We start from the raw sequence: 27,560 nt of genomic DNA on the forward strand, positions 1-27,560 counted from the left end.
GGCTCTCTTCATGTTGTTCAAGACCTACACACTTGAGCTATGCTGGAGATATACAGTACATCTCCCCCATTAACGTGCTCCAAGTCTCAGGAGCACACTGAAGAGCAGACAATTTAGCACCTAAGAGTCTCCTGAAAACTGCTGTCTGTCAGCTTCACTGTCTGGAGGCACAAGTGCTGACTATGCTTTCATAACTCAGCTCACCTGTACTACATAAATAATAAATAATGAATAAACAAATATGAATCATTCAATAAAAAGTTTATTTTCAATGTTTGTTTTTTGTTTGTTTGTTATAGAGCATTTTCAACAGGAACATTTGAATCCCGGCAGACAGTCTGACACTGCATGTCAGAAAATGGCTTCATTTTATGCTAGACTTCATTTGATTTTTGATAACAAAATTAGTGATGTGTGGACAGACAGCAGGGGTATCAGGACTGGAGAGGGGGCGGAAGGGGGGGGGGGGGGGGGGGCAATAGCAGCTTTGGACCATTACGAACAACACACAGCCGAACACTGACCGTTACGACATCATCCAACGAGAAAGGTCACTCTAAACAATACAAACAACATGCTCCTTCACAATAACTTCACACCTGAGAAGAGCTTGAAGGTGTTACCACTGTACACTTAAAGGTTCTTTCAATAGAAACTGAACACAAACTGTACAATCAATGTAATGTTGATAAAATAAAACTGTATTATAATATTTTTTAATCATATGGAAGAATGAATATTTGTTTCCCACAGCAATGATATCAACAGAAATGCGTGTTTCCCAGTAACAGTGCATGCAGTCAGATTTGGCACAATGTTAATCATCTATTAAAGCTGATAGATCTTTATTTTAATGACATGAATCTATATGGACTTAATTAAATGCTCTCGGATTTAAACTCTCCCAAGTTGTGCTTATGCTTGATTCATAAAAATAACAAAGACCAAAAAATGTTGGTTTATAGTGGCGTTTCTTATGCTCCTGTGATACATAAATCTGACTGCATGTGATATAGAACTGACGTGAACGTGCTTTACCATTACTCCTTCCTGTGAATGTGGCCAATTACAGGCAATTTCCTCAAAACGCGGTTGCATTTCAACATTCCCTGCACTTTCCATTTGTAAATTTGATTATAAATTACATTGTATTATTAAAGCGAACACAGCCCACTTTGGGTATGCTATCTTTTACATGCATTCCTATGATTAATAGTCCCATTATCCTCATGGGGCTGGGTATTGCATCTTCATGCACACTTATCTAATTCCCACCAAGCAAGGACAATTTGCATTTGTCTACAGTAGTTCACAATTGAATACGCTTTTCATGACTGACATGGCGCCTATTGCACAGCCACCCAGAACAGCTGTACACAAATGTACATTATCTCAGTGTCCTTCTATACGGCATGGTATGGACCAAACTAGATCAGATAAAGTATGCTGCTCCAGGATACAGCACCAGTGCCCTACCTGGGAATCAAACCCGAAACTTACAAGCCCAGGTCCCTAGCCACTACACTGCTGCCACTTACAGTAAAAAATAATTTGTTATTTCGCTGACGCTTTTATCCAAAGTGACTTACAGTTGATTAGACTAGGCAGGGGACAATTCCCTCTGGAGCAATGTGGGGTTAAGGGCCTTGCTCAATGGCACAACAGCTGTGTGGATCTCATTATGGGAACACCTGGACCACTCACCTTCCATGTTCCAGTGCCAGTCATACAGCCTGCCCATGTACTGTATGTGTGGGCCAGGCTTGCTGGAGACACCGAGGATAGAGAAGCAAGGCAAAGAGGAGCAGAGTATACCAGTATACCAAAATCATTTGTAAATACTGTACAGTATAAAGATAACTCCAGATTACAAAAGGTGTACACAGAGTGGGCAGAAATGTCTCCGTTGGGGTCCTTGAGTTTGCTCTCCTCCGCCGATGTTTCTATCTCTTCGTATCTCTCTCTTCATTTCTCCCTTTTCACATTACATTCTCAAACAGCCGGAGGGACTGCATGATGTTCTCATCCTGGAGAGAAGAACGAAGAGTACTAGTACTGAGATCCGTTACACCACAGAATCACTCCTACACTCCCATCCATCCATCCATTATCTGAACCCGCTTATCCTGAACAGGGTCTCAGGGGGGCTGGAGCCTATCTCAGCATACATTGGGGTGAAAGGCAGGAATACACCCTGGACAGGTCGCCAGTCCATCACAGGCCACACACACACCATTCACTCACACACTCATACCCATGGGCAATTTAGACTCTCCAATCAGCCTAACCTGCATGTCTTTGGACTGTGGGAGGAAACCTGAGTACCCGGAGGAAACCCACACGAACATGGGGAGAACATGCAAACTCCACACAGAGAGACGAAGCCAGGGCCTCCTTGCTGTGAGGTGGCAGTGCTACCCACAGCCCAGTCTGTGCCGCCCCTATTCTGAAGTATATTATTGTAATGGGTCATAATGTCATATACATAGTGATTAGGTGTACTGTATATAAAGACAGGAAGACAGTAGTCACTGGAAGATTAGGGAAAAGGAAAGATACGGGTTCTAAGGATGAAAGGTGAATCCCACCAAAATTCATAATTTGATATTTACTTCACATATTTTATATAAATTCAGACTGGCATATGTGGGTGATGATTTTCTGAAAGTTTCTGCACCTTACAAATGAATCATAGAACATTGTTATATTACTGGATATCTTGAATCCTTAGAAGAACAAAAAGTAATCTAATGTAAAAATGAACATGAATTATGCTCATCAGACCAACGTGAGGGGTAATACAACTCACATACATCTACCTACATAAATTATTTATGACAGGATTTGACTTGTAAAATGTGAATTTACTGTAATGGTTTTCATTGTGCAGAAGTGTAATTAACAGAGGTAACCAGGAGTGTGATAACAGCTGTTGAGACATAGAAAAACGTTGAAACAACTTTGAAATTAATTAAGTGCCGTTCTGCACTCCGCGATGTTTACACATATTTTTTAATTAGCTTAACCGTCACTTGGACTTGGTCAAAATAAAACTAGAATGAAATGAAAAACTGTTGTATGTAGCAGATTGCACACACAGCTGTGCCCAGCTTTGATAAATCAATCACAGTCTGTAATATCCAGCTGTCTGCAGTTTTTTTGCAGTCTCACATTGGCATTCATAAAAATTCAAATACACTAAGGACGCTCGAAAAATCCAGCAGCTGTGGCTTTTATTGCGTCTCTTGTATGGTCAATGCAAATGGTTTTTTTAATATTGAATTTTGCTTAGAAATTCAGATTTTATGTATTGTACACTCCTAATGCTAATATGGTTCTATACGGCGGGATAAATCCTACCTGAACATAATAAATTGCTAAGCACGTGATATATATAAATGCGTCCAGTAGTAATTATACGTAGACCCGTGGGTAGGTCCTACTCTGAAAAACCGTTAATAATTAAAGTCAGGGGAAACTCGTATAATTATTTTATTGTCAAACTGAAGGAAATGAGAAACATTGGGAAGGAGCGCGCGCTCCCCCAGAAGAAGGAAATAATAAAATGAAAACACTCAATCACGATCAGCCCGAATTCGCTTAACATCGCTCACCGTAATGGGACAGTAATGCCCCTGTGTCTCATCGGGCTTCGCGGAATGCCAGAGACCTTTCGACTGTTTCACAGATCACTCGCTGAACAACCGCTTGCTTTTTCGGCAAGCGGACTCGGATGATGAATCGCTCTATAGCCGGGAACAGTGCTGGGATTTGAGATGTCACCGATTGAGTGCTCCGATGTAAAATTTGCGAAGCGGGCTCTCGCTATAAACGAGCGCAAATGTGCTTTTCTTGTCAGGGGAAGCCAGTTACTTAGGAAATGGACAGATGGAGCCCATGGTGCCATCCAAAAAAGACACACATCTAATAATTCAAGAGTTCAGGATGTTTCTTGGCTGAGTTGGGATAATAATGGATTTTCCAAATGTCACTGCCTCACTTATTGGTGTACAGTCCTCTGGAAAGTCAGAGACCAACCTTTCTTTATTTACTTTCCAGTCAAGGGAGTTATTTGTCCTGTCCATCCAAACTTGATATTATCATTCATTCATTCATTCATTATCTTAACCCGCTAATCCTGAACAGGGTCGCAGGGGGGCTGGAGCGAAAGGCAGGAATGCACCCTGGACAGGTCGCCAGTCCATCGCAGGGCACACACACACCATTCACTCACACACTTGTACCCACAGGCAATTTAGACTCTCCAATCAGGCTAACCTGCATGTCTTTGGACTGTGGGAGGAAACCCGGAGTACCTGGAGGAAACCCACATGAACACGGGGAGAACATGCAAACTCCACACAGAGAGGCCCTGGTGACCAGGATTCAAACCCATGACCACTGCACCATCTGCACATTTGGTGTGTTCACCCTTTGACTTTATTACAGCCCCCATTATTTTTTGGAGACTTGCTGTGATTTTTTCAAAGAAACCTTCAGGGATGTGCTAATTGTAAACACATTGAAAGTTAGTCTTAGAAGTAACATGAATCTTTCAACTATAAAATCTTTAAGGGCTGTGTTTGTGATGTGTTTTGGTGGTCTCTACCAATTTTATGCACGGTAGCTGGGAGTCCCATTTTCTCCACTATTTAACCACTATTTCTGGGAGGACAAACACTGTGGACAAATACTGAAAGTGATATGTTCCCTGCATTATTGTCTCACACTGAAAAGAAAATTGCACTGAATTTCCGATTCTAATTGAAATGAAATTGTGTCGTCTCTGACTTTTGCAAAGTATTGTACAGTACGTCAGCAGCTCTGCAGCCTCTGAATCAAATGAACAGTGTTAGGTTTACGCAAGCCTTTAGTGGCTCAGACAGAGGCTTCCCAGATTGGTTTGGCAGCCATGCCTACTAAGAACCTTGAGGGAGGAGAAAAAAAAAAACCTGTGGCATTTCTGAGGGCCAGTCTATATTTACTATATGAATGATCACATTTAAAACCTGATTTAAAATAGATTAGCTTACACTTACTAAATCATGTATTACCGTGAACTTAAATAGAACACTTTTGCACATATTCTGGATGAAAGTGGGCAGATGCCGTAAATCGGCTAGGACTGGTACAAACAGAGCAGACAGGCTCTTTTCATTTAAGGCTCTTTTCAGTGTGCAGTGTTCACTGTATATAAACAAAGAGGTGACGTGCCCTCTGAGGTAGGGAAGTTGCCGATAAAGGTACAGTGGGATGTTACTTTTGCAATCCTGTGTTAATTTAAGGTGTTATCCATAAACAGAAGCCACAAAGTTAACACAGAATGTGGACTGTACACAGTCGAGCTGTTTGCGTTGTTTCAGATCATGTGAGGAGTCATGACTGATCCCATGTGGATCGTTAGTCAGAAATGATTATGGGTTTCTAGTCGGGTGGTGAATTTTCCCTAGGGGTCTATGAATGACTGGACGCTCATAAACACATGCAGGCAGAGAGAAGTCAACTGGATGAAAGCAGGAAAGGCAGATGTGTGGGTGGGGTGGGAGAGTTATAATGGAGACATACTTCCTGGCATGATAAAATGAATTCTTCCAAAGTGACGACTCCATCTTTATTCTTGTCCATTTTCTGCGGAAGACAGCGAGATGGAAATTTGTTTCAATGCCAAAAAAGGTCTTTACGCACTAAAGCATTGCATTTGTGCATGTACTCTCATTTGAGAGTACTTGAGAGTGGGGTCATTGACCTGGAAGAAGGTCTCCACGTGTTGTCTGGGGACGTCTACTTTCAGGGCAGGGTAGGTGTACTTCCCCATCATGTCATAGATGGCTTTGACAATGTGGGTCATTTCCTGTAACACACAAAACACATGCAAATATAGGCATGAGTACCGTACACACACACACAAATACACACAGGCCTACACACACCTACAATACATATACAGTACACACACACACACCTACAGTACACATATAATACACAGACTCAGACACAGGCACACACACAAACACACACACACCTACACACACTTACAGTACACACACACACAAACGCACACACATTCCTATACACACCGACAGTACACACACATTCCTATACACACCTACCGTGCACACACACACACACTCCTACATACACCTACAGTACACACACACACACACACACTTACAGTACACACACACACACACACACATTCCTACGCACACCTACAGTAAATACACACACACACACACACACACACACACACACAGATCATACACTGAAGACAGACGGAGTGCACTGTGTGGAGTGCGCACACGCACACCTCCTTGTTGATGTGGCCGTCTTTGTTGATATCGTACAGGTTGAACGTCCACTCCAGCTTCTCTCTGACTGAGCCCCGCAGCAGGGTGGACAGAGCCGTCACAAAGTCCTGGGGAGGAGAGAGAAAAAGAAAGAAAGAAAGAAAGAACTCTGTGGTCTTGATGGTGCCAGAAACAACCCCGGTACCAAACCCAGAAGGCCGTGTTGAAGGGCTTGCTGATTGATGATCTTGGTAAATACTTTTTCATAATTATTATAAGGGATTGCATAATCAGATATTGAAGCTTTTGACGCAGCTAGCAGCTCTGAATCAGTAATGGTGGTCTAGCAGGTCACAAATGGCTAATTACAGACTATGCCGAACACAGGGATGCAGGGATCTGATGGTTTACACTGCAACAGCGTCTACCGCTGAGCAAAAACATTAGCATGCGCGCAGTTGCCACAACCTCACGGGAAATCTCTGCAGCCACTGACCGTAATAGCACCCACAGCTTACGCGGGGTACGCTAGCACACCGAGCCAAAACCTTGACCCACGCGTCGCCAATTAAGGCCCCAGCTACAACATCGTCTGGAAGCTGTACATTAACATTACACGGACCTGAGGCACAGAATAATTGTAGTCTTGGCCACAATAAGGGCCCGTATTGCGCTTGTAACCGTTAACATAGGTTTTGATGATGTTCACACAATTAATACATGAAAATGGAATAAAATATTATAATTTCGAAAACTTTTTATGACCAGCTACACAACCAACGATAAACTGGTTGGCTAGGGATACTAAAAGGAAAGGATATGACAGAAAAAGAAATTATGAAGGCACATAAAAAGAAGAAAAGCATAATACAGAAATACATGAATGCATAGAACATACAGACACAAGCATGTCTATAATGTATGTACAGTATGAATCATTCAAAGAGACTGCAGGTAGTATAACCAAACGGAGTCGCGCAGAAAACCAGAGCTGTGTCTTTTCTTCATCTCTTGCAGCAGTAGGAACACTGACATTAAAGCTGTGGGCATAAACTATTAAAGCTGCTGATGAATTAAGCATGTTTCTCTCTGGATGTTCGTACCTGTGAACATACACCAGCATGAAATCAAACAGGGAGGAGAGGATGAGAGAGGGACTGGTGGGCATATGACAGAGAAATGGCATTATGTTGGAGGGCGGGAGAGTAATGAAAGTTGCAGGAAGTACGGTATGAGGAGGTATATAAAAACAGGATACAGTTTTAATTCTCTAACATTATTTTTTCATTCATTTTTAAAAACATATAGCAGCAACAACATTCTATGCACTATGAACCGGGTTATGCCTATGGTCTGGGAATTGCTAGGTATTTACCTCAAACTTGATAGAGCCATTTTGTGTCGAATCAAAAGCGTTGAACAGATAATGTGCATAGGCGCTGGCATCTGAAGAGAAACAGTCCAAAATCAGGAAAGGTTTGCAGTAGGGTGATCCTTTTAAATGTATTTCATTCATGTTCAGCAGGATGTTCAAGAATGCTTAAATTACTAGACATGCATATCAAAAACACATAGCCTACACATACGCATGCATGCAGTGAGCACTTTATGAAGTCTTTTTTAGACTTGTTGGTCTTCTGCTCCTGTAGCCTATCGGCTTAGAGGTGATTGATGCGTTGGGTGTTCACTCTGTTCTTCTGCATACCACTGCTGTAATGTGTGGTTATTTGAGTTACTGTCTCCTTCCTGTTAGCTTTGACCAGTCAGGCCATTCTCCTCTGACCTTTCTCATTAACACCACATTTGTCCCCTCAGAATTGCTGCTCTCTAGATGTTTTCAGTTTTCTCTGAAAACTCTAGAAACCGTTTTGTGTGAAAATCCCAGGAGATCAACAGTTTCTGAGATACTCAAATCACCCTGTCTGGCACCAACAATCATGCCACGGTCAAAGTCACTTAGATCACATTTCTTCCCCATTCTGACATTTCATCTGCAAAATAGCTGAAGCTCTTGACCACGTCTGCTTGTGTTTATGCATATACTTTCTGCCATATGATTGGCCGATTAAATATTTGCATTAACAAGCCAGTGTACAGATCTACCTAATAAAGTGCTCACTGAGTGTATATTCCAAATACAGTACAGTCCAACACAAAACCACCCGAAAGACAATACAATACACCACAAAACAACTACATTAGGACAGAAAGACAAACACACAATTGCTAGCACACACAAATACGTTCTAGCACAAAAACCGTCAAATAGAAGCCAACAACTCATGCACACATATATCGTGAAATTTCCTGTAACAGAAAACCATCATGTGTGCTCACATTCTGTGACAAAATTACATTCTGTTTCAACAGAAGCAGCTGAACTGAGATCACGCTCAGCATTTTAAGAGTCATTTCAGCGTATGTCTGAAATAGAAGTGCTTTAGACCGAGCATCATTACATTTTTACATTTCCAACTCATTCACAGGGTGCTGGTCAGTGCTGGCGAGGCAATTTAGATCAACCAAGCCCTAACATCCTGTTGTTCAAGAACGCACATTTTGCAGGGCTTTCAATTTTTTAAAGATTTTTAGACTAAAATCTTAAAAGAGAGCACTTCTTCTCGGAGAATAGATTCACCCCGAGCGTATTCCCTATTACCATTCAATACTTTTTGTTTGCATTCATGCAAAGCCAATGTTACTGTCATTTCCATACACAGACACAGACACACATACTGTATTCTAATGCAAAAACGTACATAAAACATGGGCACGCCCGGAAGAGCATTCCTTTGTACACACAGATACAAAGCTGCACACACACCCACACACACACACACACACACACACACACACACACTTGATAAATGTTAATTTACCTCCATGGGGGAAGAACTGTGCGTATATCTGTTTAAAAGTCTCCTCATTCACCACTCCACTTGGACACTCCTGAGGAGAGGCACATTGATCTGATAACAGCACATTACAGACTGGTGTACCACGATGTCGGCAGGAACTGTTCCCAGTGTACTATAACATATTCAGCGTAGATATTCAGCCAACGGTGTCTAAGGGAGATAGATGCACTCTATCAGAGTTCACATTAACTCAGTACACTTGGCAGCCTTCCCCCACAGGCATAGCCAAAATCCCTGCAGAGTCATAATTTGTGTAAAAACACCGAATGGACAGCTTCCCACCTTCTAGCAACCTAACAGAAAACTCCTGGAAGTTCCTGACATAGCTCTGAGCCACCTGAAACCCCACAATGCAGTTTGGTGTCATATAGTGCCTAATCTCACTCTTCTCTCTCATCTATCAAATTGTTATTTTTGTCAATGGTGTCTGGAGTGTTTAGAGGCCTGTAGTATAGTGGCTAAGGTGCATGACTGGGAAGGAGAAAGCCGCAGTGTAGCCTCGTGTGTAGCCGCAATAAGATCCATGCAACCCCACATTGCTCCAGGGGGGATTGTCCCCTGCTCTGTCTAATCCACTGTAAGTCGCTTTGGATAAAGCCGTAAAAGCTCCATCCAAACGTTCAATATATAAACCTCATTTGTATGCATGTTGTATGGATGAGCAAGGTCTGAATTCCCTGTGAAGTAGAAAGAGATGGGCAAGAACAAAAAGAGGGGCAGGGGGGAGGAGAGAAGAGTATATGGTCCACTTACATTCTTGAAGCCACGGTACAATCTCTGCAGCTCTCGTTTGGTGAACTTGGTCTGGGCTTCTAGCTGCTCCAGCCCTTCTGGTCGGTGACACACCATGGTCATCTCCAGCTCATCATCGACCTTATCTGCAGAGAGAATGTGAGGGAGAGGAGAGAGAGAGAATCCATGGTCATCTCCAACTCATCATCAACCTTATCTGCAGAGAGAATGTGAGGGAGAGGAAAGAGAGAGAATCCATGGTCATCTCCAACTCATCATCGACCTTATCTGCAGAGAGAATGTGAGGGAGAGGAGAAAGAGAATCCATGGTCAACTCCAACTCATTGTCTACTGTACCTTATCTACAGAGAGAGAGAGAGAGAGAGAGAGAGAGAGAGAGAGAGAGAGAGAGATGAGAGAAACCATGATTGTGGTTCTTACAGAAAGTGGTTGTTTTAACTGATTAAATACTGACCGGGGAGTTCTCATCTCTGGTCACAATATTAGTGTAAAATGAGTATTTCAAAGAACATAAACACATTTTCAACCAACATAGTTGATCAAGCGATTGACTCACGATTGACTCACGATTGATTGGGAGTTTGAAACTCGAAATTGTTTGTTTTCAAAACCTTTCAAAATCACAAGCCCAAGTGTAAAGCAGTCTGTCGAATGACCATGACCTCGAACAGGACAAACCCCAATTCCCCAGTTAATTGTGAGACTACAGGGATACTAAGCATGTCATGAAAATGAATGTACGTGCACAGAAAGCAGAAAACATTGCATTGAAGCCCTTGCACCACTGGGTGGCATTAAACAACATGGAACCGAGTTGAGAAACGACAAACCACAGCTTGATGCGGCAGCCCAGAGGAGGCTGTGCGTGTTGAGTGACAGAACACCTCAGGATAAAACCATGAGTGGGTACTGGAACGAGGCTGTTGTTCCCCGTGCTCTCTGATCTTTCTCTCCGGCTGGCCATCAACAGCAGGGATAGACACGACCTCATCACTGAGTTTGCTTCCTCTGACCTTCTGCGGTTGCTCTTACTGTACAGCCCCGCTGAAAAAAACTGCTCAAGCTGGGTGACCAGTTCAAACCAGCTCCCAGCTCGACATGGTTTAGCTGGTTGACCAGTTCGGACCAGCTCCCAGCTCGACATGGTTTAGCTGGTTGACCAGTTCGGACCAGCTCCCAGCTCGACATGGTTTAGCTGGTTGACCAGTTCGGACCAGCTCACAGCTCGACATGGTTTAGCTGGTTGTCCAGTTCGAACCAGCTCCCAGCTCGACACGGTTTAGCTGGTTGACCAGTTCGAACCAGCTCCCAGCTCGACACGGTTTAGCTGGTTGACCAGTTCGGACCAGCTCCCAGCTCGACATGGTTTAGCTGGTTGACCAGTTCGGACCAGCTCCCAGCTCGACACGGTTTAGCTGGTCGACCAGTTCAGTATATCAGTGCGTTATGTATCCACGTAGCACACGCATAGGGTTGGGAAGAGACGGGGAGAGACACGTTACCCCCCAAAAACGTTCGTATAAATCAATTGTCTCCCGTCTCAAAAATTGAAATGTAGAAAGTGCAGCGCGAGTCCGTCGATGTATTCCGCGTCGCCTTAATACACGGGGATTTCAGGCGAGCGCGCAATCAGCGCGTTGCGCTGCTCATCCCCCCTTCATCACGGCTATGCTAATGGGGATTATGCTAATGCGGACGAGGCTAATGTTCGTCGCGCGGCTTCAGGATTACGCTGAAGGGGATAATTGAGACGGGTTTCAGGACCCGCGCGGTGGGTGAGAGCGCTCTGAAAGACGGGGAGGAAAGACACCTCCGCAGTCTTTAGAGTCCATTGAAAACAGCCGCGGCGCTCCGAGCCGCTGAACGCGGCACTGCGCCGCCGGTGACGCACGGAACCCGCTGAACATGTTTAACCCTTTCAGTCCCCGAGACCGATGTGAAGCGGCTACACCCAAACCTCGAGGGGTTTTGGCTTTGGCTGAGAAAATTGAGAAAGTTGAGAAAATTTTAATAGGGGCTCAAAACTATAGTATACCTGTAGTATACTATAGTATACCTCTGATTTTGATTGGTCGGAAAGGTGTAACGTTGACAGTGCCAATGTTGGATTTTATGGTAGTTAGGCTTGCGTGCCGAGTATGGCACTCTCGGGACTGAAGGGGTTAACACGCCATCTGACAAAATGCACTGTTGCCCACACATTACAAAGCCAAATAATGGAATTGTTACAGATGAAAAGGTTTCATAACCTCTGCGAATAATTCAGACGTGTTCACGCTGTAGATGGCCGTCCCTTTGTGCTGATTACTGGAAAATGAACAAAGAGCATACATGGTCTGTCACAGATGACTAACAGCGTGGTACACCACCCCCATCAAGGTCTATTCACCGCCAACAAAACACATCCCAAAATGGATCCCAGCATTCACCTAATCCCCGCCATGCTGCAGTGCTCAATATATTACTTAGGTATATATTTATTTATGATTCATTGTGTATAAACCTCATTCATTAATTCATGTCACAGGTATTTTATACAGGATGATTTACCGACACCGACTGTAGCTTGGTACTCTTTGGTTGAAATGATGAAATACCAAAGCACAAGCACTCTGGAGAAGATAACTAACTTATATACACAATATTAAAAAGGGAAACCACCGTGCAGCTTGATCAGGATCTACATTACATTACATTATTGGCATTTGGCAGACGCTCTTACCCAGAGCGACGCACGATTGATTAGACTAAGCAGGAGGCTATCCTCACCCTGGAGCAATGCAGGGTTAAGGGCCTCGCTCAAGGGCCTAACGGTTGTGTGGATTTTATTGCGGCTACACCGGGGATCGAACCACCGACCTTGCGGGTCCCAGTCATGTACCTTAACCACGACGCTACAGGCCGCCCTAATTCAACTGCCCAGTATACGAAAGTGTTTGGACTGAGAGGAGTGGATGCAGGACCCTAAAGACACAACATGGGGAAGCCTGTAGCCCCGTGGCTAAGGGACCTGGAAGGTCGGTGGAAGTGTGTAGCCATGATAAGACGAATGCGGTCTCATCACTGTCTCAAAGACAGCGCCAGCACTGATCCAACAAAACATATCGCCCCCTGTGCAAACGCCAGCCCCACCCTGATCCAAACGCAACTCTCTCCCTGATCCAAACATGGCCACCTACCCTAACCTAGAAAAAAGAATCAGTCGACACACTGAAACACTCAATTGCCAACAGACTTCAAAGGCAAAAAAAAAAAAAGCTAGAACCAAGACTAGTTATATACGCTTTCAAATACCTGCACCTAGGAAGCGATTGTATACACATGACTAATCGGAAAAGTCTTCGAAGCCAACTGTCCAATTACTTTTGGTCCTCTAAAATGAAGTGATTATGCATACTTTGTCGATCACCCACCCTCCAGGCTGCACCACAAGCCCAGGATGGTCTCCAGGGATGGTGTGAATCGAATGTGTCCAAACTGAGTGACACTTAAATGACGGTCCGACAGACCCATTCGCTCACCCCAATCCTCCGTGGAATAATAAAAAATAATAATAATAATAACCAGCCCAGCCAGCCACTCTCCCAATGCACCTGTGTACTGGGGAAATATGGCCTCATGCACATTTACTTATTCCATGAGACAGCTATAATGAACAGACGCAACCTATGGGTATGATTAGGCGGAGAGGTGGAGGGGTATTTCTCATGTTTTAGCGCCCTCGGGAGAGCTCGGTCGAGGGGTATTTCTCATGGTTAGGGCCCTCAGGAGATCTCTCTCCATTATTTAAAGGCCCACACACATCAGCGTTCTCTTCCTGGTTTTAGTATCTAAGGCGCTCCACAAAAACATTCGCAAAGAACCCAATTCCCCCTCCCTCTCTGCATCCTGTGTTCAGCTCTCAGTGTTTACATTTGGTAAAGTAATTCCGATAATTATGCAAGAACATACATTCCCATGTCACGTGGGAAATCGTTTTATAAACAGCTCGGAAAAATGGCAGTTGGGCCCTAAAATATGCATACTCCGACAAAAATTGCCATTGCTTGACTTGAATCGGTATGGAACACAACATCGAAACTTCAGGATGAAATGAAAAGCTTGGAGACACAGAAAATATACACACAGACCTTTGATACTTTGTGGACTGAGAATGTTTTCTGTGTTAATTACGATGAGCAGTGGGATTGTGATTGTATTACCTCTTTTCAGTGAGACAGCCTCCAGTACCCATTCAGTATCGTATGTGGAGTGGTATTATTTCCAAAATGAACGACTAGGTCTATGTAAACTGTACTGCAATGACAGGCCAAGAGGAGTGACACTATGCTGAGTAAGACTTCCCGTATTATTCTTCTGTGGAGTACAATGTCCAAGAATGAACTTCTGCAAAACTGTCTTCACTTTTATGTGGAGTAAGACCATCTTCTGCATGAACTATGTTGAAGTTATTGAAGCACTATATTGAACCCTCCAGTATTAATTACTATGAGGAGAGATACTTTCTGTAGTTCACGGAGAGAAAACCTGAGGGGTGCATATTAGTCACTTCAAATGAAATGGGTTAAGAGATGTGGATATGAGTTGTTATTCATTAGAATAATGTTCACAACACCTGCGGGCTGTTGCAGTGTTTTCAGTTAAGTGCATTTGGTAGGCCCTGCTGAATGTCATTTATACAGTATGCTGGTTATTTTATTGACCTTTAGATTATTATATATTGCTTGTATTTTATTTTATAGATCTTGTCTTCTAGACAGATACAGCTACATATTTGTAAGGGATTTGGTTGCTCTTTTCATACTGGGAGGAGAGGTGAGGAGTAATGATTATTTTATTACTGTTAATCACTCACACTTTCACACCACCATGAGGGTGTACGCCTCGACTTCAAAGCAGGGCTATTCTCTCCCTCACGTCATTAAAGCGCAGTTTAAACTTGAATTTGATGGAACGGGGCGCGAGACAGAAGCAGTCAGACAGTGATATAGATGGATGGACGAGGGTGTGTTATTGAAGGGGGGGGGGGGGGGGTTTGACCCAAAATATGTCCCTGAAATATAATGAAGCATATACATAATGATGGAAAGAAGGGATTCATTCTTCACAACTGGCACAACATTCAGTTTACAATACTGATTTCTAAACACACAGTACACGTAAACTCTTTGACACACACTTGCACACAAAGACACGCACACACTACATTACATTAATTTATCAAACAAAAAAATCTTATATCCAGTATATACAACTTACACTGTAGCAGTGCAGTCACTTGGTTTATATGAGCAATGGTGCCAGATGTGGCTAATACATTAGCATTCCCAGACCTTCCCAGTGCTTCACTGAAGCACTGTTGTTAATTATGCTAACTCAAAATACAGAGCCCCAATGCACACAGAGAACAGCCATAACAAGCCATGAGAGGAAAAAAATATAAATCCATTAAAATGTTATAAACATAAAACCATGAAAATGACACAACTCGACTCAATGCAAAAGGTGGGATTGCTGGGGGCAGGGATGGCCTGGGACCTGAGATGCAGACGTAGCCAAGGTGCACACCTTTGCAATCAGACCAGGTAAGTAGCGCTAACCTGCTCTAAGCGTGCTCACCTGTTAGTACCCAGCTGTCTGTTACGTCCCTTAAACCTGTGTCTGCCTGTCAACAGGTACTGTATTCAGCCTAGACTTGAGTGAGAGAGAGTGTGTGAGTGTGTGAGTGAGTGAGTGTGTGCGTACAGTAGGTGAGTGGGTGTGTGTGTGTTTGCATGCATGCATGCTTGTGTGTGTGTGCATGTGTGTGTGTGTTTTGTGTGTGCGTATGACTGTGTGTGGGAGTGTGTATGAGTGTTTATGAGTGTGTGTGTGTCTGTGCATGTGAGAGTGTGTGTGAGTGAGTGTGTAGGCGTGTGTGAGTGTGTATGAGTGAGTGTGCATGTAGGCTTGTGTGTGAGTGTGTGTTAGCGTGTGGGTGAGTGTGTGTGAGTGTGTGTGTAGGTGTGTGTGTATGATTTAGTGTGAGTGTGTATGAGTGAGTGTGTGTGTTGGCTTGTGTGAGTGTGAGTGTGTGTGTAGGCTTGTGTGTGAGTGTGTGGGTGAGTGTGAGTGAGTGTGTGTGTGTGTGTGTGAGAGAGTGAGTGAGTGTGTGGTTAGGTGTGTGTGTGAGTGTGTGTGTGTGTGTGAGGGTGAGTGTGTGTGAGTGTGTGTGTAGGAGTGAGTGTGTGTAGGCTTGGGTGTGAGTGTTTGTGAGTATGTGGGTGAGTGTGTGTGAGTGAGTGAGTGTGTGAGTGAGTGGTGTGTAGGTGTGTGTGTGTGTGTGTGTAAGAGGACCTACCTCTGGACATCGCTCTCTGCTTGGTCTGCATGGTCAGCGTTCCCACCACTGCGCCCATGTTGTCTCTTCACCGTGGAAACCAGCTTCTCTTGGCTCGTGTGGCAATCCCAACGCACGTGTCTGCACAGTAGGACCCACGCTCTCTCGCTCTAACTCACTCTCTCTCTCTCTAACTCACTCTCTCTCTCTGACTCACTCTCTCTCTCTGACTCACACTCTCTCTCTCTCTGACTCACTCTCACACTCTTTCTTCCCTCCTGACTTCTGCTGCCTCTCACCTTTTAAACAGGATTCTTCACCCAAGATTCGCTCCCTCAACCCTGCTACATAACATATATCTACTGCTTCTCCTGCCCTGTCCTCTCTCTCTCTCTCTCTCTCTCTCTCTCTCTCTCTCTCGCTCACCCTCGCCGTGCACCACTCTGTTCTCAAACCAGTAAATCAGTGTCAGATGTACATTACATTTCCCTTCACTCCTCCCTTTCTCTCGCCCTCCCCCCTCCCCATCTCTCCGTCTCCCTTTCCCCCCTCATTCACACAGCCAGTCAGAACCCCCCCCCCCCCCCCCTTCAATAACACACTCTCATCCATTCCGCTCTTTCACTGTCTGACTGCTTCTGTCTCGCGCCCCCTGCCATCAAATTCACGTTCAAACTGCACTTTAATGACGTGAGGGAGAGGATAACCCCGCTTTGAAGTCGAGGCGCAAACCCTCGCGGTGATGTGAAAAGTGTGAGTGATTAACGGTAATAAAATAATCATCACTGCTCACCTCCCCTCCCAGTATGAAGAGGAAGTGGCCTCTCGTTTAAAAATGATCTCGAGTAGAGATAATTATAGTGTTGGCGTGACGACAGTGAAGTCTGGCACACAGGACATGGTGGTGCTGTCCAAGTCAAAGTCCTGTTGTGTTAACACTTGTGAATGTGCTTGGTTTTATTTCAACACAGCCGCAAGACTCCATTTCGAGGACGCCCCGGGATAGCGTAAACAAAGTCGCCACAACAACAATAAAAAAAGAACAATAACAATAAGAACAAGAAGAAATAAAAAGAATACCTAATAACGTAGAGCCATTGATGGACTATTTTGGCAATGCCTTAGAAACACGGAAAAATATATAGAAATTAAATCAACGATAAAGCCCTTTCCCAGATAGAAAATAAGAATACAATTTGTTATGTTCTGAAATATTGTAGGAAGATTATATAACGCAACCAGAACATCATACATAGCTCTGGGAAGTGCACTAATGAGTCTTGCTTCTGGTTTCCAACAAAACAAAGTATAATTATGAAAACTATTTAAGCAATATTATACACAGACAAATTGTCATATATAATATATAATCAATCACAAGTAACATAAAACGTTAACATCAATGAATAATATGATCACAGTAATAGTTGCTTGTGTAATTTAAAAGAAAGGCCATTTGCTGATTTGGGTCTAATTCAGGTCAGTTTGTATTGCCAATAAAATAATTTATTGGCCATCATGAATCTGAGGCTGTAGCTACTGTAAACGGCGGCAGTTGGAAAACAGTATTGATTTAATGATCCATTAGAACACAAGCATCCAACTGTTATTCAGCTAAATGACTTTATATACACTGGAACATATATTTCGAATACTATTGCTATCGGTCTGGAAAATACTGCATTAGACGTCCTCTACACATTTTCGCAAAATGTCAACACACAGCAGTAAATAAGTGTCAGACAGCCATGGCCTTGATTTATAATTGGAGAAGTGTAGCTGCGGTGAAGTCAACAGCTGAGGTGGATTAATGCACGAGAGCCAACATCTGAGTCATCGCGAACATCTCGGTTAACTTCGGTTTTGAGTTATATAACCATTCATCCTTGGGAAATAAAAGCCTCGATAATCTGTGCTCGCTGTCACACTCCACTGCAGCCGAAAAGCTGAAAGTAAAAAAAAAAAAACGAATTTACCGAAAATATGCACTTCATAGACCTCGATTTAAAAAGGCTTTCACGCGTCTCAGGCATTGAATCCGCAGTAGCGGTAATTGAATAGATTGATCTTCGCAAACAGCATTGAGATGAGCCTCTCCGTGTTCACAACGAAGTGAGAGATCTGGATATTGCCCCGAGGCATGATGGATGCTCTATGATCAAGCTTCTGAGTGTGGCCATTGAATTGTGTTTCAAACACAGATAACTGTCCATTCAGAGCACACACACACTGATTCTGAAGGTATTAGGACCCAAGGCCAACAGAACGGGACTCATTTGGCTGCTTTTCTCCATGTCTTTAAATGGACCGGACCGTCTGAATCCAATTTCCATGTCTAACGCTTTACCCCCCTCACCCTGGAGTGATGAGAAGACACGGGCAGCCCCCCCCTCACACCATCCTGCTGATAAGAGACAAACTAGGCCAGACTGCCACCGCAAAAAAAAAGAGCCAATTGGTGTAATTCTGCAGTGGTCAGATGGAGGACTGAGGTGGGAAAATGGAAGTGATGGAGGGATATGGAGGAGGAGGAGGGGGAAAGGGGAAAAGGGGGTGTGGAAAAAATAGGACGAAGAACAAAACGGAAATGGGGAGTTTAAGAGAATAATAGAAGGGCAGGTCAAAATGTGAGGGATTTAAGAGATTAACGGAAAAAAATTAGAAAAAACCTGCAGTGCTAAAGAAACACATGCCTTGGGCTCGAGGCAAATAAATAGCCGTAGGTGTGAAGAAGGCTGAGCCGCCCTGCTGTTTGCGCGCTGACGCCACGACGCAGTCGAGACCGCGTTCTTTCTTCCTCAGGCAGAAACTCTTCTCCACTTTCTAACACGTCTTTGATCCGTTTCAGGGGGATCGAAGAGGAAAGGGAGCGTAATTCTGATTGATACACACGCAGTAATGAGGGGGGTGCATTTCGATGCAACGCTTTAAAATGAACTCTTGACTTTAAACAGACGCTCTCACAGAAACAAGTGTTGTTGATTCACACCTGCCAACTAAAAGAACTGCAGCAAGGTTTTAGCAGCCGTAGTACTGAGCGAGAGAGACTAATGAGTCTGTGATTTCAACAACCTTTCCTTAATTTAAGGGCGACCAGAGAGGAGTTCTATTATTTTACTGTCAGTACTGCTGACCGCAGGTGATTGTTAAGGTATTATTTTCCATCTATCCATCCATCCATTATCTTAACCCGCTTATCCTGAACAGGGTTGCAGGGGGGCTGGAGCCTATCCCAGCATACATTGGGCGAAAGGCAGGAATACACCATGGACAGGTCGCCAGTCCATCGCAGGGCACACACACCATTCACTCACACTCTCATACCCACGGGCAATTTGGACTCTCCAATCAGTCTAACCTGCATGTATTTGGACTGTGGGAGGAAACCGGAGTACCCAGAAGAAACTCACACAAACACGGGCAGGACATGCAAACCCCGCACAGAGAGGCCCCGGCCAACGGGAATTCAAACCCAGGACCTCCTTGCGGTGAGGCGGCAGTGCTACCCACTGCACCATCCGTGCCGCCCAGGTATTATTTTCTAAGGTACATTTCTTTCACTATTGGCTCTGTACAGAGGCAGGCCAGTGGGTCACATACACGACTGGAGCTCCAGTCAGACCTCACGTGGCAGCACGCGTTTCAATTTCTCGCATCTCTGCTCCCGCCGAGCACAGCTGGCCCTCCAGCGTTTTAAAAGCTTCATTTTTTTGGAACCTCCTACGCACGTCCCTGCCGAATTTGGGCCTTTGCTTTCACGACTCACGTTGAACAAATTATTCCCACCGCCTCAGGTTTTCACATCCCTGTTCCTGAAACGATCACCATGACCGTATTTCAAAACGAGTGATCAGCACAGCACTCAAGGTGCTGTATTTATTCGGTATTTTACACGGGATATGTTGAATACACGACTACCAATTCTTACTACTGATAAATCTGGGCGTGTGGTGGAAATTGCAGTGATTCTTAAACAAATGACAATATTGTAGGCCTTGGTCAATTTGGACTTTGGAAAAAAAAACATTTAATATGCCAAATTTATTAAACAGCTTCACGTATCCAACATACCACTGAGTATACGAGAGTATACAATAACAATAAAGAAAAGCGATAATTCTGTATAAACTGGATGTCATCGTGTATCCAGAGATAAAGAAGGAACAATTCATCACACGCAGAATTCTACCCAACAATCCGCCTGTGGAGCCTGGCATGATTAACATGATTACTTGATTACTTATTGTGTAGGCCTGATTACTTTATTTTTATTCAAAATATAGGAACGATGCCCACACAGTTTCCTCGAGGCCCTCTCAAATGTTATGAATTTTAATGGCGTGCAGAGACCGCGGCTAAGCTCCACAGACAAGCTTTAAGTCTGAGAAGTGCTTCAAGATAATGACACAAAAACCATACCCTCTGGAGTTATGGAATCTTATGGTTAATTATGCAGATCAAATAGACTCATATATCATTCCTATCTTAGCTCGTTTTAACGAAAATGCAAGATAGAACATCGTAATTCCACACCCTTGATGTTTTCGAAATCATTCCTCGTAAATCCAGTTAATTTCAAAGATCTTGGATTTCCCACTCAAGACGAGGTGTCTTTGTCGTGTTAATAAATTCTTAAGGGTGCACACTTCTTTTGTTTTGCGTTGTCTGGTTTTTCACTTCGACACCTGACTGAGACTTGTTGCTTGTGTACTTTCTGTGACCAGACATTTTGGGATATTGGTGTGTCTCTCTGTTGCCCATCTTAACACAACCTCAAATCGAAAAAGCAATACATATTTTAAATCAGCCTTCAGCTTAAATATTGATAAGGCTAGATCAAATTCAGGAACAATGATCAATTGTGTATGATAGACATGTACAAGTTCAAGCACTCTATCCAACTACATTCTTCCCTGATAATACTTTTCATCCAGACATTAAACCATAACATAAAAATGTTGCATTATGTAGAAGATACAGCAAACAATGAATTTTCCCCATGCCCTATACCAGGTGCCAACTTAAAAAAACATGGTTAGAAAGCAAATGCACATATTGTGGTTGCTCTTTTCAGGTTGAGGTACAATATGTCGTCCGGAATAACCAAATCTCAGTCCCAAAGCTGTCACTCCCAGCCCTCCTAACTCAGTGCGAGATGAAGGTGTTCGCAGAGCTCTCAGTGTGAGATAAATTCCCCAGCGCTCTCACCCTGACCTCACTCATAAGGAGGGCACCATTTTAATTCCGGAGTGGAGCCCTTTTTTACAGCCTTGAATCGAGGCTTCTGCTGTTTTGAAATTCTGTCTCTCGGCGCCTCATGATCGGCTGCCTCTATCTTCCCCAAGGCTCCTTTCAAATCTAAAAACATATTGTCTCTTCTCTCTCTCTCTCTCTCTCTCCCTCTTTCTCTCCCTGTCTTTTAGCACCACACTTCTTTTCGCGGAGGAGAATAATTACTCACACGCCCCCTCCCTCTCTGTAGTGCCTGGGAGAGTGCTCTTGGCATTCCCGGGGAGCTCGATTTGTTTCGGCGGCACAAAAAAAGTACAGTTTTAAAATGAAGACGGGAGTTAAAATGGTGGAATCGGGTAGATGGAAAAACAAGAATGAGAATTTCCTAAAAATAAATCAAATTAACCCGCAGTTCCTCGCCCGTTTGGAGACGGAATGAGTTACACGTCCTCCTGGGGCACGAGCTGAAATGTGCAGCAGTGGCAGCTCCATAACTGCCGACCAATTACCGTCTGAGACACGCCAAGGGACACACACGCCCCTCACACATACGTTTGTGACTCTATGAAATATAAGTGAGGATGGGATTCATATTTTATTCTTCACAGATTTTGCCGGTGTTTCGTGTTGTTCTACTGGCTGACAGAAGCAGTATTCCAGATCCCTGTGGCAAACTGCCATGCTGGGGAAACTGGCACACGTTTTCTTCTCCATACCGATGTGTCTGTTACATTTAACTCCATTCTGTGTGTGTGTGTGTGTGTGTGTGTGTGTGTATGTGCACAGTGCTGCTAGCTTATACATACACATGTCAAGATAGATAGATAGAGATAGATAGATAGTTGCATTTATACAGCTAGCGCTTTCCTCATACTCAAAGTGCCTCAACCACCCCGAACATGTAGCACCCACCTAGGTGATACACGGCAGCTAGTTTGCACCAGAATGCGCGCCACACATCAGCTGAGGTGGAGAGGGAGAAAACATTTTTTTTTGCCAATTAAATGAGGGGATGATGAGGCAGCAGATGAGCCAGAACAAAAGATACACAGTTTTCTTGACAAAACAATAATTTCAGAGATAGAGAACAAAGCGAAGAAAACTACTCGAGATATTCCGTAATATAGCACAGACGGTATAGCATTGACTGCATTACAGAGGTGGAGCTGGAAACTGGAATCACCCTGGTGAACAGTGTAGTAAATATGCTAATCCAAAGCCAGCTGGACCCATAAGCCCATAGATTTCTCACTATGGAAACCTGAGAGAGGAAACTCTAGAGACTATGGACTACGAATTAAGAAGCTTGCAGGAAATGTCTTCGCGTTTGAAATTTTTTCAACCAAGCATCTCCTGCTCATAAAAATTAACATCTTCATGCTTGTTGCACAATATATGGTGGAATAGATTGCAGGCACTATACAGTGGATTTCACTGTGACATACTGTATGTATGCACCTTTAACAATGGCTACCCAATAGCAGGGGAACTGTGCAGTAACATTGGCTGAAGGAAAAAAGAGTCCAACTCTAATGAGGGTCACAGTTGATTTAGCCAAGCAGGGGCCAATCCCCCTGTAGCAATGATGGGTTCAGCGGCTTGCTCAAGAACCCACAGCTGCACAGACCTTATTGTGGTTGACCCACCGACCCTCTGGGTCCCAGTCAAGCAATTTAGCCACAAGGCAATAGGCTACGTTAATAAGTAGGGTTACCAGTCGTTACAGCTAATATCATATCACATCAACATGGGATCAACATAAAGCACGACAGACAACAGCGGGGAGAGGCGCAAATCACCAGCTCCTGTACAGTTACAGTCAGCCAGCAGCTCTAAAATGAATATCTCAGTCTACTATACTGAACATACTTCAGAACATATTAAGCTGAATGACTGATATCGGACAGACAGTAATACAGCTTTCCGATGGAAATCTTCCAATATTACTGTTTACTTGTCAAAGCAATTACAATGATGTAAAAAAAAAACATTAATTGAAATATCACCACACATAATAGAGTACTGGTCCACTATGTGGGGCCACTATGGTTTGTGTGTTCTATGGATTAGTCTGCCGGAATTGGGACGTCATGTTGAGTGGAAGTGGATGATCCTTTTTCTCCCTGTTGTTCCAGAAGATCTGAGAATTCTTAGTTGGGTTCGGGTCTGTTGACCGAGCGGGCATCGGCATATGGACGGTCACAGCCCAACGGTCACAGCGTGACCTACTTCTAAACCCACTGCGTGCCACTAAATTACCCATGTGGAAGAAAACAGACGCTTAGACTCCTTGAATCAATATTGCGGAGATTGTGTGGGTAGAGGAGCAATGATACGAAAAGTGAGTCTGGGGTATATATACAGTGTACACTGCTTAGTATTTTCAGTTCCAATACGGGGGCGGCCTGTAGTGTAGTGGTTATGGTAAATGACTGGGACATGCAAGGTCGGTGGTTCTAATCCCGGTGCCACAATAAGATCCGCACAGCTGTTGGGCCTTTGAACAAGGCCCTTAACCCTGCATTGCTCCAGGGGAGGACTGTATCCTGCTTAGTCTAACAACTGGATGTCACTCTGGACAAGAGTGTCTGCCAAATGCCAATAAAAATGGACCTCTGCTGTACTCCATAATGTCAAAGGTAGGACTAAGCTTGTCTTTAGATCTTTCTGAATATTTCTTAGTATGCAGCAAAAGATATAGGAAATTGATAATCTAATGTTTATCCGTAGGCATTTAATCCTCTGTGGTTTCAATATAAAAGCTACCCATATTAAGGGGTACTGTATGTCTTCACTTTTACCCCAGTTAACTTTGTATCCAGAAAACCACCTAAACAATTTTATGAGGTTTAACACCTCGGGTATTGAACTATAGTGAACACAGCTACCCAAGCATAAACTAGTCCAGCGTTACTGCGGCATTTTTTGTCACAGTACAGCCTGACTACCCCTCTCCGCGACGGGCTTCTCTATACACCAAACGTGGGGTGCCCTGGAAACGCACGTACCCACGCCTAAAAAAGAAGAGAGCCCTCCCACTCTTAATCAGCGAATTTGTTTGGGCTTGTTTGAAGCTGAGGATGAAACGGAAATTAGAGACATCTGTTTGAAATGTCTCATTATCATTACGTGTGCGCCTGTAGCCCCAAGATGATTATCCCTTCCCCCGCCGCTCATCAAGGCCCGCTGCTTCAGATGGGATTTTAATCACTGCTCTTTGGGATGTTTACCCAGATGACGCTCAGCCACTTGAAGGCCAGAGGCTGTGGCCAACCCGTGCGAGCGGTTGACACGCACACGCACACGCACACGCACACGCACACGCACACGCACACGCAGTACAGTACAGTACTGGGAGACAATCTGTGAAAATGTAATGAAACGGTAGGGGGAAAAGAGGTGAGGTACCCTTCTCATTTTTTGCGTGTCTCTGTCTCGTGGTCTAACTCTGTCTGACTGGGACCTAGATACATTCACAGAAAGTAACTGGACTAGATACAGAAAAGCTTTTCTTAAGCCCATTTCCTTGTACCTTTTTCCCTGTTTTTTACTCTCCTGCCTCTCCCACTCTTTCCCCCTCCCTCCGTCTTACAGATTCCTCTGAGCCCATGAACCTTTTCTGTGTAATCTGAGGACAAGCTGTGCTAATTAAATACCTGTTCATGCATTTCCCCACGTCTGTGTTTCCACCGTACGTGACGCTGTTAACATTGCCAGGTGAATATGTGTGGGGAGAGCCAGTCCATCTTGACGTTTTTTTTTTTTTTGTGATGATTTCTCTTTCAAGTGAATATTAAGTTACTAAAAGTAAAGCCCTGTCCTGTCCCCTTACTTATTCAGTTCAGGAATAGAAATCTGTGAAAATAAAATCCTGTGAAATCCAACTGAACAAAAACAGAATCTACTATTTAAAACTGAAGCAAATTCCACAGTGATTACATGTGATCCTCCATGAGCCTGGAGTTGTTATTCGACATTTCCAGCGAAATCATCTAATCCTGCCTAATCCAATTTACTTGAAATTATAACTATGCATAGTATAGTATTGAGATCTATGCATCTTGGCACCGGATCCCGTTAATTCTATGACAGTGGTTATAATTTAGATTTTTTTTTCCTGGGCATGTTCCGAAAACACGTTGACGCTGTCTGGATACACAAAGGCATGGAAGTGTCCAGCAACCATATGAAGTTCGGTCAAAAAACTTAAGTGTGATCATGAACGCACTTTTTATTTGAGATATTACTACAGCTCTTTTCAAATACAACTGCAGTCTGAATTAAAGTGGTACGTATAACTTTAAGGTCATAATGTATACACATATTTTAAGGTCAAAGTTCATGGAACTCTGCTGACATGACAGTGAAGCGATATAAGATTGAATTAAATAGAAAATATTTGTATATATCTAAATAACACAACAGAGGCGAACTGGAAATTCACTGTCGTGTTCCCAAGGTAACTGACTTTTAAAATATACGTACTCACTCGAGCAAATGACTATTTCATGCATACTGTATGCACATGCACACAGACACTATCTGTACACGCTGGCATAATGATGAAAAATGTCCTACCTTTGCGATAGTTCACTTGCTTGGTCTGCATAGAGAACGTCCCCACCACCAACCCCATGTCCACAGCACTCTTAATCTTTCTGACAGCGTGTGTATGTGTGTGTGTGAGTGTGTGTGTGGAGAGAAAGAGAAGGATGGAATGTGTGAGTGTGTGTGAGTGTGTGTGTGTGTGTCTGTGTCAGTCTATACCCTTTTTTCAGCTTACCTTTACCTGTGTCTCTACCTGTACTTACTATACTATACTGTGTCTGTGTATGTGTGTGTGCCTGTGTGTGTGTGTGTGTGTGTGTATGTACTGTGTATGTACGTATGTGGATGTGCGCTTGTCTGTCTTTGTTAAGAGAGTGCAGAGACTTGCAATTTTAGTGCAAAGCCCAGTCTGGTGCAAGATGTACTCATTTGACTGAGCTCACTCTCTCTCCTCTCCTTTTCACTAAATCATTTTCTCTCTCCCTCTCTGCCTGCTCTCCTTACAATCTACCTCTTATCTCTTTCACTATCTATCTCTCTCTCTCTCTCTCTCATTCCCTGTAGTCTCCCTCTCTAAGGCTGTCTCGTGGGGAGTAAAGTGGCATTCGTTGTAGCTCTAAGCAAGAGGAGGGAAAGAAATATTCCTGGCACCGAGAGAGGGAGCGACAGAGACCCGGCACCCCAACCTCTTACTGTAAATCACAGAGGTACCCTCAGGGGCTATGAGCCCTGCACTACCCCCAGCCTCAGCTCTGCCCTTACTGTAAATCACAGAGGTACCCTCAGAAGCTATAAGCCCCACACTATCCCCAACCTCCATTCTGCTCTTACTGTAAATCACAGAGGTAACCTCAGAGGCTATAAGCCCCACACTAACCCCAACCTCCATTCTGCTCTTACTGTAAATCACAGAGGTAACCTCAGGGGCTATAAGCCCCACACTAACCCCAACCTCCATTCTGCTCTTACTGTAAATCACAGAGGTAACCTCAGAGGCTATAAGCCCCACACTAACCCCAACCTCCATTCTGCTCTTACTGTAAATCACAGAGGTACCCTCAGGGGCTGTAAGCCCCACACTAACCCCCAACTTCAGCTTTGCTCTCTTGGCTTAGAGACATGTGTAGGACCATAACCAAGGCTTAAATCACAGAGTCAATCTCAATAGACTTGGATTTAGCCTACATTTTGGCCATGGTTAAAGGCTCTATAAGCCTCAAACTACCTCTAAGCTCTAATTGTTTTGGATTCAAATACATATACAATCAACTACATATCTGACCCAGATCTGGCTCAAGGACATGAGAGAATTAAATGGGAGAGTTAGCCTCATTAGACTAGCATTTAGCCCACATACTTTCAATGGAAAGTGTGAGGCTCTATAAGCCTCACACTAATGCAATGAAAATCTTAAGCAAACGATCTGCAAAACATATTTTTTAAGTGGGTTGCTATGGAATCAGTGGAATCGGGTTGCAAGGCAGTACATTCTGAAACCCAGGA

At 43.8% G+C, this 27,560-nt stretch overlaps 1 protein-coding gene across 3 annotated transcripts; it reads right to left on the reverse strand.

Annotated features, from left to right (window-relative positions):
- Positions 1–903: 903 nt before the first annotated feature.
- Positions 904–26,483, reverse strand: LOC133123901 (Kv channel-interacting protein 1). Of its 3 annotated transcripts, none has more exons than XM_061234607.1 (8): positions 26,088–26,483; positions 9,959–10,083; positions 9,167–9,236; positions 7,663–7,733; positions 6,308–6,415; positions 5,747–5,851; positions 5,566–5,628; positions 904–2,027 (listed from the first exon to the last, which is right to left on the reverse strand). In XM_061234607.1, exons 1-8 carry the CDS (start codon positions 26,143–26,145, stop codon positions 1,980–1,982), a joined length of 648 nt encoding a protein of 215 aa, XP_061090591.1. In that variant the 5' UTR covers positions 26,146–26,483; the 3' UTR covers positions 904–1,979. The 3 variants fall into 3 exon arrangements, with proteins under 3 accessions (XP_061090591.1, XP_061090590.1, XP_061090593.1); XM_061234606.1 differs by lacking the exon at positions 26,088–26,483 and adding an exon at positions 16,299–16,769; XM_061234609.1 differs by lacking the exon at positions 26,088–26,483 and adding an exon at positions 10,789–10,993.
- Positions 26,484–27,560: the final 1,077 nt, after the last annotated feature.

The sequence above is a fragment of the Conger conger genome, chromosome 3, assembly GCF_963514075.1.
Source record: "Conger conger chromosome 3, fConCon1.1, whole genome shotgun sequence".
In the NCBI taxonomy this organism is placed as follows: domain Eukaryota; kingdom Metazoa; phylum Chordata; class Actinopteri; order Anguilliformes; family Congridae; genus Conger; species Conger conger.